This window comes from Manacus candei, unplaced genomic scaffold (genome assembly GCF_025592945.1).
Source record: "Manacus candei isolate 608988 ecotype Guabito, Panama unplaced genomic scaffold, ASM2559294v1 h1tg000041l, whole genome shotgun sequence".
NCBI classification, from domain to species: Eukaryota; Metazoa; Chordata; class Aves; order Passeriformes; family Pipridae; genus Manacus; species Manacus candei.
The window spans coordinates 9335825-9347182 of record NW_026138089.1 but is presented as its reverse complement, the minus strand read 5'-3'; the positions used below and the strand labels follow the sequence as shown (position 1 = coordinate 9347182).

The window sequence follows — 11358 nt, the reverse complement described above, 5'->3', positions numbered from 1 at the left end:
ATCTCTTTATGAAGCTGAGATATCCTTAGACAGCTTTCACTAAAAATATGCATGTGCTTCTGTATGTAGAAAGGGTTTTAAAATTAAGAGATAGATATCTAGTGAACATAGTATCTTCTGCAGCAGGATTTACACTATGCCTGTTTTTGAGGATTATTTGGGAGCTAATTCCCTGTAGCAAATCTGTATCAAGCCTGGCATAATACTGAGACAAGATCAAATAGTAAAGATTGCTTGTGAGAGCTCACTTTTTTCCTTCCTTATATATTACAATCATTTTAATTTGGGGTGGACTGCCTTTTTTGGAATAAATTGACACAGCACTGCTGCAACAAGGTAGACACAAGAACCTTTTCCTATAAAGTCTCATATCAAGATGGTATTTAGAAAAGCTTTGCAACCAGCAGAAAGGAGTGAGATTTTTTCTGCACGCAGCATTCATAAAGAACCACAATAGTCAAAGGCCAAATCCTGCCCCTTTCTACTTGGCTTCGTGTTTTTATCTTGTAACTTTATTTGGGAAATGGAGATATGATGGGCAGACTCTTTATAAGATGGATTTTAAGCCTCAAACTGAAGTAAAACCTTGGATCTTGTATATTTAAGTAGCATTTGAAGGTGGTCCTTAAGCTCCTAAGCCTTTTACATGTTTTTGACAGAGATACTCAAGAATGTAACAAAACCACATTATTTTCCCCATAAACCTTACTTCAAAAAAAGGAGCAAAAAATATGCTCGTTGTTTTACTTAGCTTTTTATTCCATCATTATGGCACAAGATAGAACTTAAAGACAACATTACTGTATATGTCTTCAACTTCATTAAAATTAAGACTAATATGTTTTATAAAATTCTTTTATATGATACATTTTCCCTTATCGAGTGTTAATAAGGATTTTCTCTAAAATACTGCGGCACATTGCCACCTGCTGGTCACAAACAGTTCTGCAACTTAAAAACGCCGCAACGTGTATAAAACAGCAACATTAACAACGCAACATATAGGTACTGAGGAAGTATTACTGACCCAGACTTTGGCACAATATTTATAGAAACGCAGTTGTGAGCTTCTCCAAACCACATCTTCATTTCTGAAACTCTGTTTGACTCCCTTTCGTATGTCTGCCTGCATTTTTTTCCCTTCTCTAACTTTCTTAATGCTGGAGCTTTGTTATTTCAAAGGAAAAGCCATATTCCTTCTCAGTTGTTACGCATCTGAATTTATGGGGTTTGGTTTTCTAAAATTTGGATTCCAGTTTATTGTTTTAGAACAATACATAACATCATACATGTATAAATATATATATTATATCCTGTATATATAACATTGGGTTTCCTTTAGAATGGGAGGGCAGACCTTTGCACTACATCCTTAGTTGGTTTAGGCATGATGTTGCTCTTAGTTGATTCTCTGAGTTGCTTCCTACCAGAATCTAAAAAAATACTTTTACAATCTTGTACCGAATTTTACATTTTTTTGAAAACATATTTATAAGAAAAAAATATTTGGTATTTTCCCCTCTAAGTTCACTACTACCCTTATAAAATATATGGCTTTTCATGTTCCACTCTATTTTAGTGTTTTTCAATAGGCAGTGAAAAGAAGGACAACTTTCCCCTTTAACAGCTTTTTATATATATATATATATATATAAGCACAGAAACCAGCTTGTGCACTTTCTATAGAATTCCAATGCATATCACGGTAATGTAAGTGCAGTGATTTAAAAAAAAAAGCAGTCATGATTGATTGACATCTGTATATGAAAACATAATATATGATTATCATACAATACCCATTACAGAATATACAATCATCAAAACTGCAGATATATAAATACATTTTTAGCAACATCAAAGCAACAGTTTTATCTTATACACAGCATATGCATACAGTTATTACACTAAAATTTTCATCTTGTTTTTTTTTCAAAAGTTTGCTGAAAAACAGGAACATACTGTATTTGTAAAGTAACTGCTTGACAGTGCTGTTACAAAATTAAAGTGAACAAAGTTTTAAAAAAGTATATGCGATTCAGTTGATATAAAACAAACAAGCCCTCCCTGTTTTCCAATGTCACCGCTGTTTTCCTATGAAACGGAGGCACAGGTATGAGTGGCAGCTCTGCAGAGTCAGATCATACAAGGGTTTCTGGGAGAGCATCAGGGTTATCGGCTGATAAGAGCTCCCAAATTTGCCACCTCTCCCTTTGCCACTCATTCCAGTCCGCCTCTGAAACACTTTTACTGTTCTGACTGTGAGGGGCTGTGGAACAGCTGTGACCCGCTTGTGTGTGCGGGGCTGGACGCTCCTGCCTGGAGGTGGCCTGGTCAGGGGCCCTGGCTGGTGGCCCTCCAGCTGCTCTCGGCCCTGAACCTTTTTCTGGGCGTTGAAGCCTCCACAAAGAGTGCAATGTTGAAGAAATACTTGACTGCTGTGACGAAGAAGGGCTTGGTTTTGCTGGGCCTGGGTAGGGGGGTGGTGGGCGCTCTTTTCTGTAGGATGGCTTGGCTGTGCTTTGCAAACAACCCGCGTTCGAGTCACGCTCACTGAGGTCCTCCACACTGCTTAAAGTCAAGTGCTGCTCCGACTTTGAGTGTGACAGGTCTGAACTCCTGCTGCCAACTTCAATTTGTGCGTTACTGCACACGCGGGACACCATGGGATGGAGCTGACACTCGGGAATGGCAGCTGTCGTCTGGCTCCTTCGCATGACCTGCCTGCCGCTGTCCAATTCCGAGGAGCTGCCCTGCCACCGAGGAGAACACATGGTGAGGTTCCCCTGGGAAAGAGAGCACTGTCCGGGTCGCAGCAAGGTGCTTTCATAAATATTGCCGTAAGAACCTGGGGGACAGAGTCAGAAAGACAACATGAGTCTGCAGAACCATTTACGTGGCACTAAACAAGTTAATGCTTTTCCCCCTCACCACACTGTAGAAGAGGGATGGGGGCTTTTACCATCAGGCTGTGCCACTGCAGGTATATCAGCCCCACCTCCAGCTGAACCTGGGGACACGGAGCAGCAGCCCTACGTGGATCTGAACCACATCTAATATGTTACCTGTTGACTCTAATACTTTGCTCTGTCATAAAGCCTTACAGTACTTAACATTTTTCAAATGAAGAGTGGAGGGGGTTGGGGAGTGTTTTAGTCTCACAGTTCCTCTGTGAGGTGGGTGCAGATGGGAGAAAAACAAAGGCAGGACAGGTCAGGAACTGGCTGGGAACACACTGACTAGCAGCAGGGTCAGCACTGGAGTTGCCAAACTCACAGGCTGTGCTTGTGCCACTGTGGCAGCTGCTCTCAAATCTCCACTTGATGTCCACCTTCCAATAAAGCAAGTCCAGAGGAGGGCCATGAGTTGATAAGGGGACTAGAGCACCTCCCCTATGAAGACAAGCTGAGAAAGTTTGGGCTGTTCAGCCTGGGAAGAAAAGGCTGCATGGAGACCTCATAGCAACCTTTCAGTATCTGAAGGGGGCCTACAGGGAAGCCAGAGAGGGACTCTTCATCAGAAACAGTAGTGATAGGACAAGGAGTGATGGGCACAAATTGAAAGAGGGGAAATTTAGGAAAATTTAGGAAATTTTAGATATTAGGAAGAAATTTTTTACCATGAGGGTGGTGAAACACTGGAACAGGTTGCCTGGGGAGGCTGGGGATGCCCCAACCCCAGCAGGGTTCAAGGCCAGGTTGGATAAGGCCTTGAGCAACCTGGTCTAGTTGAAGGTGTCCCTGCCCATGGTAGGAGGTTGGACTTAGATAATCTTTAAAGTCCCTTCCAACCCTTAGCATTCTATAGTTCTATGACTCTATGAATTTTAAAAGAATATAAAACTATTTATTGAAGTAACTTTAAAATGACTTTTTATATTATCTTTGATAGTTTGAATTGTTGCTGCTTCCCTGTATTCCACTAAATACCAAGAAGTATAACCACTGTGCTTCTCTGTATTCTACTGAAGAGTCACCTTTCAAAAGCCCAACCCTGGACAATATGAATTCTCCTGCTGGTTTCACTGCGATTTCTTGAAATCAAGAAATTGTTTTTGTCTTTGCCAGATTTGGGCTTAAAACTTGAGAAGTAACTGACCTGTCATTGCTGGATCTTTGCAGCCACTTTTCAGCGTTGAATGCCAAGTGCCCCAGATATCAAAATGATCTTCAGAAACATCTAAACAGCAGTAAAAGCAGGGGAAAGATGATGAATCAATCTTAAAGACATTATTTAGAAATATACCAGTGGAATGCTAAAACCTTGTATATGTTATCAGAGTCCTTAACATCTGTTAGCATCTTTACTGTGCACCTAACACAAACATCTCAAATGTGAGACCCCACCCAGAGTACTTCATACAGTTCTGGTGTCCCCAGCATAACGACATGGAACAGCTGGAGCAAGTCCAAAAGAGGGCTATAAGTTGATAAGAGGACTGGAGCACCTCTCCTACAAAGGCAGGCTGAGAAAGTCCATTCCAAACCCTGAGTATTCTATGTATTTGTTCACAGCTATTTTTTGTTTCAGGCTCAGATCCTGCAATGGATTCAGCGAGCTTTGTGTGGGGAGGGCGCCTGAGTGGGCTGAGTCCTTAAGTCCTCTGAATTATTGAAGCCAGAGAATTTGCCACAGGAACAGAAAGATTTGGTCCACAGAAGGTAGTTTCTGGCAAAGCTCCCTCAGGCAGCCCCAGCCCCAGGGTTCACTGTAAGGCATGCTCTATCAACCCAAAGATGCTGCTGGTCTTACATGGAAGTGCAGCCACAAAATAGAGATTTAATGAAATGGACATATCAGGCATTGGGCTGGATTATAAACAGTTTCATGCCTTCTTCTGGTTCCATCTATCAGTAGAGGAATTCCCTAATTTGTCATGGCCCACTACCGTTGTGATGAATATTAAAGTCCAAAAGATGGTTAATACGATAAAACTTAATGTGATTTCCTTTTCATAGCTTAATAGAAATCTGAACAAATGTTTAAACCTATTCAGAGATTTAGATGCTGAATATGAAAGATAAATGCCCACTGGCATTTATAAAGCATATAATTGAGATATTAGTGTAAATCCCATTAATTCCCAAGGGAAGTGCCTAACTAGTACCTCTGAAATGAAACCGTTTCAAAAATACCACCAAACAGTTATGTGCATCCCTAAGCATTGAAAGTTCTTTATGTCTGGCTCACTAAGCATGAATTTCATGGATGACAATTTTTTTAATACATATTTTTATAGGAAAAGCATCTTGAAGTGCTGGTGAGCTATTAGACTAAACCCCAGTTCTTTACCAAAGAAATCATTCAGGTATGCACTCCCTAAGTAGCTACAGAAATTATGGATCCCTGCACTAGTATTGCTTGGTGTGTAATTGGCTGCAGATGTAAAGCTGTGCAGCTCGGCTATGGTCTCCAGTGAGAGGGTGTTGAGGTAAATCTTTACAGTTGGAGAAAATCTGTAGCTTGAAGTCTCAGATTTTTCCAGTCTGGACCATAACCTTGCAGGCATTACAGTCCCACAGATCAGGAATAGACTTTGCCATGCTGTCACAGGCTGAAAAGCAGGACATACATAGTTCTACTTTCCTAAAAACAGCTCCAAGTTTTGAGAAGTGCTATACCAAGAGCATCCCTGACACTTGGCTGAGTTAATGGGGAGGACTCAGCACAGACCCTTTGGGCTCAACACAAAAAAAAAGGATGTTGGTCTGCCATTTTTTTGTAAGGCTATTTACATGATGGCTCCTCCAATCATGGTAGCTGATAATCCAAACCCAGCACTTTTCAATTACTTCAGAAATCCCCATCAGTCACTGAGGAGGAGGAACATGAGCAGGAGGCACTATACCTTTTCCAGCCTGTGATGCAGAAGAATTCTCCTTTGGCTTAGGCTGCAAGTGTCCAACCAGCATGCACTGCTCAGGTACCTTGTACAGCTTATCTGGGCTGCGAGCAACTTCTTCTTGCGATGCCAGCAGCGAGCGCTCAGACAGTACTGGGGAGTTGTTGTCATATGGGGAGACATCGCCACTTGAAGCTTTGTTGGAGTCTGTGGAAGAATGTCTTTCTCCTGCGGAGTAGGAACCTTCTGACCGCATCATCTCAGGGCTCCTGATAAATTTTGATAAACAAACTACTATTAATAAAAAATGCTTTATGTTCACAGCTAGAAGCGCAGTTTAACATCAAGACCAGGTTGAATGGGGCTCTGAGCAACCTGGTCTAGCAAAAGGTGTCCCTGCCCAAGGCAAGGGGTTTGGAAATAGGTGATGTTTAAGATCCCTTCCAACGCAAACCATTCTATGATGATACAGATAAAATCAAATACATGAGAATGGTCACAGCTGCTGAAATGAAAACCCTTCAGAAGCAGTTACAGAGGTGGATTTTCCATGAGTAAAACTTTTGTCATGAAATGGCCAGCAGAGGCCACTCAAACTCAAAGGATGTTGCCGTTGAGAACAAAAAAAACCCCACACAACTGTACAGTAAACCACAGGAAACTAAGCAGTGAATCAATTCCTTATGTTACCTTGACAATTTAGCTTGTTATAGCAGTAAAGCTGAGGGCACGATAGGGAAGATTAATTTGATGCTAAGCAGTATGCTAAAATAATTTCTTCTGTTGTGAAGTTTTGCATAGTCAGTGAAATCAAGCACTCAGCTCACCTCTCATGTATGAGAATGACTTTCTTCTAGACACATCAGAAGGTAAATATTCTACAGGGGACAAATAGATGTATCTACCGTACTTATGACTGCAGCAACAAGCAACTGGCTCTCCTGATACCTTCTACAATTTATTTTACCTTTTCACCTTTACATCAGCAACTGCATTTAATTTGGACAAAGAAAGGCAAACAAAGCCCCTGACAAAGTACAGCCAAGGCTCAGAGAGACAACTAATTTTTGAAATGTGTTGGGAACATTGAGGGAGATTTCTTGAACTGTCACAGTTTACTACACAGAACAGGAGGCAAGCTGTGAGTCACTGTGAGTCACTGAACATCACAAAGAATATGTAGAAATACTCTGTAAACAAACATAACTTTTTTCCCTATTTTTCCCTAATTCTCTAATTAATATTTCTCTTACTCATTTTTAATTTCTCTGAACCTTTGTTTTTTATCATCTTTTCCTTCTCTTGAGTCAAACACTTCTCTGTGACCTCTTGTTAGTATCTGTTCTAATTAAATGTGATACAACAGAGGCTCATTCTTGTAAATGTCTGAAAATGCTCAGCCCTTCTCAGAGTCAAATCCAAAGACAGCTTTAACTGTGTGAGCAGCCAAAACTCATTTCTCGTTATGGAACAATAACCCTGTTTCCAGACAAATGAAATAAAACTGCAGAAATAAAGAAAACACACAGCTAGCCACAAAACATTAAATATTAATACAGAAATAATGACAAAACTTAACTTTCAAGCTGGTTTTTTTCACCTGGCCAATTTACACATTGTATGTCAAAAAAAAATAAAATATATACACTCAACAGCATGATTATTATGTTAGTCAATATTCATTTTTTTCAGTATAAAACAAACCATAAAGCGTTGGGAATTAATTAAATAAGGTTACTCCTCACTAACTCTCAGTGAGAAAACCATCACTGAACTGATCCTATCCTGAACTTTAACTGGGGCTTACTCAAACAAATAGAACTGCCATTTGGCTAAGTAGCTCTGTTCCAGGCTTCCCAGTGTGTTAATGTTGAGGAGTCATTAATTTAATTTAAAAAAAAGATTAATTTAATTTAATAAAAAAAAAAAAAAGATGAGTCCAACACAAATTAATTGATAAACAACCACACACTGAGGAATTATTGTATTTTAAGTATGTATAATTCTATTACAAACCTTTTTTCCCTTTTTTTGCCCTCCTAAGTTCTAAAAAACTCTTGCACAGTGATATGAGATTTAAATCTTGGGAACTTAAGAACTAGAAAGACCTCTTAGAAAAGGGGAGAACTGTTAGAATCTATAGGTTTCCTATGACCAAATGTCTTTCTCTCCAGCTTTCTAGACCGAATGTCATCTAAAGCTCACCCTGCCAACTTACAGACATACTTAGCACTAACTGGTGACACTACTGGTGACACCAAAAAGGCTTATCACATCTAAATCTTTGCAGCACCAAAACCTAACTGTACTGCATAGGGCAAAGACAGAGGTAAGCCACCACTCAGCCATGGCAAGGTAACACAAGGAAGAAAGGAAACAGAAATGGAAATGAAAGAATGTGGGAACATAAATTTGAGCTTTGTGAAACACTGATTTCATGTCTTACCTTGAATGATCTGTTATAGTCTATCTCTTCTCAAGACAGAGTTCCTGCTAAAAATTTACCTGAATGGAAACTTTCAAGTCTTTCAAAAGATTCAAACGTTCAAGTTTCTAAACTGATTTAAAGTTTCTGCTGGTAAGACCATGCTATTTTATATATGTGTGTGTGTGTATATATATATATATATATGCATGTGTATATATATATATATATATATATAATAACTTTCAAATTTGTTTAGAAAAAATAGCTTTAAAAATCAAAGGATGTGCCTGTGGATTCTGTCAATCTTACTACAAAAAAATCATCAAAATGGATTGAGTACTTTAAAGCTGGAAATTGAAGTCATACATTTGCTATGCTCTTCATGAACAAAATAAAACACAACTTGCAAAAGACTTCAGTTTGTATCTTTGCAAAGAACAAATTCTCACGAATTCCATAAAACAAAACTTTTGCATCTGTTTGCTTTATTGTTTGAGTTCATTAGCAAACAGATGTTTACTAAAATTCAAAATTCTTCTTCCCTTGGATAGTGAGATTCTTTACCCATACACCAGGGAAAAACTAAATTAGGAAGCAAACTTAGCAAGATACCCACTTGTTTATATGCAGTTTGTGAAGAAGGGTAGATTATGGCCCCCACAGAGAATAAATAGATGATTCTGTGCAATCAAATGTGAGAAACGGGAAGGCATGTAAAGTATTTTCCAGTGGTTATGAACTATGTTAAGGAAAATATTTAAAAAGTGGTTAAGTACAAATGGAAAGGTTTGAAAGCTGCAAAATCAACCTATGCCACATAAGTTCAAAAATATGATTTCAGATTCCAAACCAACAGGCATCCTTCTATGAATTTATGCTAGTCACCAGAGTCTACTTGTATGGATAAACTGGCAAAATGTTAATAGTAATACTTACTTCTACTGGGGATATTCCTACTTTTCTACTAGCATCAAAGTTATCAAAACAGAAATCCCTTTCTGTTTCTGGCAGAACCCCTTTTCTGCTATACCTTAAAGCTTCTGAGTGGGAAAACAATTATGCCTTCAAGAGGCAAATCATATGGATTTGCTTGTGTGCTTGGCAGCACACAGTAATTTCCACACATATTTGAGCAACACAGGTGCCACCAACAAAACAGATTACTATGGGATTATGATGTGGTCGCTACTGTAACAGGGTAAAGGACTCCATGATTCACAGAGCCTCTGCAGTTTTGAAAACTGCATTTACACATACTGTATGACCTATGGCTTCATCTTTGTGCCACAGGTCAAGATGGATTAAAACCCATCATCATAATCCAAAAACATAAAAAAATTCTGTAACTTTGAAACTCATTTACTCTAAAAGGACTACTAACCATTATAAGCAATAAATAATCATAAGAAATAGATTTTATTTTTCTTTAGTTTAAAGATGTTTCATCTTACAGCTGTAAACCCCAAATTCCATTGTCATCAAGCCAATATACAAAAAATTGGGGAGTCATCCACAAAAGCACACTTCACAATTGCTGCCATTTGTAATTAGCACTTTACCATGAACAACTCTCAAAAATTCCCTGACACACGGTTCACAATGCTCAGCTCTTAAGAGAACTAAAAGATGAGAAATATCTGATTTGTCCTCTCTGGGGAGGAAAAGAGACTGTGTCTTCTCTGTTAGACCAGAGCCAAGAAAGTATTTATAATGACAGCAAAAGCAGAAATGTGAGGGCAAGTGCAGAAGCAGGACTGTCAAAGCAATTAACGTGACATTAAAGTCTTGAAGCTCATTCTATACTCTACTATATGCAGCCAACTAGCTCTTCTGAGGAAGACTGTCTCAAAAATATGCAAACTTTTCTGTTCCACAGATCCACATTTGGATCTTGAGTAAGTGGCCAGGCAATTTCCAAGAGCAGTAAGGATGCATTTTGAAGTCTCATTTTTATGAAATCAAGACAAACATCTCCTTGTTGTCTACTGCCTCACATTTCTTATTGGAAAAATAAGCAACAAATATGTAGCTTCAAAATTGAGATTATGCTCTGAAATAGATTCATCTCTTAAGAGCATCACACTCCTAGCAATAACACTTAAGCAACATTCCCTCTAATTGCCTGGAATATCTTAACCAAGAAGTTGCAATCACAGTGAAAACATATCTCATTAACATTAAAAATAAATCACTTACATGATAGCAGAGTAGAAGAAAAATGACAGATAGTAAGTTTTTCCTATCTCAGTGATATTTATCTGCCCATTACTGAAAACACAATAAATTAGTACCAATGAAGCTATACGTTCCTATTTGGTTTCAGAACCTTTCCTTACAAAATGCCTTTTGTCAGTTGTGACCACCTTTCGACAATAAATCCATTTTATCCTATAACTGTGCATGCTGGCTAAAGGTAAGGAAGCTCAAGGAAAGGTCAATTAAGGAAACAGGATCTAACAGTAACCTGTTACATCCACAATGATTTGTGACTAATTTATGCTCAATTGGTATGTGTAGTCACACGTGAGACACAATTTTACGTCTTTTTATTATATAGACATTGAAATCCAGCATGAAGGTTTGCATTAGCTTGAGTTAGAAATAATATGATCATTCCAAACTGAGGGCTTAAAAATAGAAGTCTCTACAGACTTTACCTTATATCATGTGATTTGCAGTCTCTCCTAATTGTAATCCTGGCTCGTGGCAAATGTGAAACAAGTGTAAAAGACAGTTAATGTACTTGTAAACTATCTTGTACTTATCGTGATCTAAATACACACATGTTTACTTGTCAGTTAGACAAACTAGCTGAAATTATTTCACATAGAGAAAATTTCCTACTGTATGTTATCTGTTCATGTGGTTAAGTTAGCAAACTAATAAAATCCTTTATAACACAATACATTCCGCATAGATTTTGATTTCCAAATTTTATAACTGAAGAAAGCTTTTCCCCCTAGGTGTTTAAAACTTAACTATTTCTTGTATACCTCTTCCTTTAAAGCCAGGCACACTATTATATTACCTCCAACTATACAATGTTCAGAGGGAGAGAAAAAAAAATTATCGCTAACTGACTGTACAAATT

General features: G+C 38.5%; 1 protein-coding gene across 5 annotated transcripts in view; it reads right to left on the bottom strand.

Moving 5' to 3' along the window:
* Positions 1 to 542: 542 nt before the first annotated feature.
* Positions 543 to 11358, bottom strand: part of ARHGAP6 (Rho GTPase activating protein 6) — a 322124-nt gene continuing 311308 nt past the window's right edge. For all 5 annotated transcript variants that reach the window (XM_051794925.1, XM_051794923.1, XM_051794928.1 and 2 more), the window contains 3 exons: positions 5846 to 6108; positions 4096 to 4176; positions 543 to 2845 (listed from right to left, as the gene is read on the bottom strand). In XM_051794925.1, the coding sequence (XP_051650885.1) occupies positions 2139 to 2845; positions 4096 to 4176; positions 5846 to 6108 (1051 nt within the window). In that variant the 3' untranslated portion in view covers positions 543 to 2138. The remainder of the gene's footprint in view (positions 2846 to 4095; positions 4177 to 5845; positions 6109 to 11358) is intronic.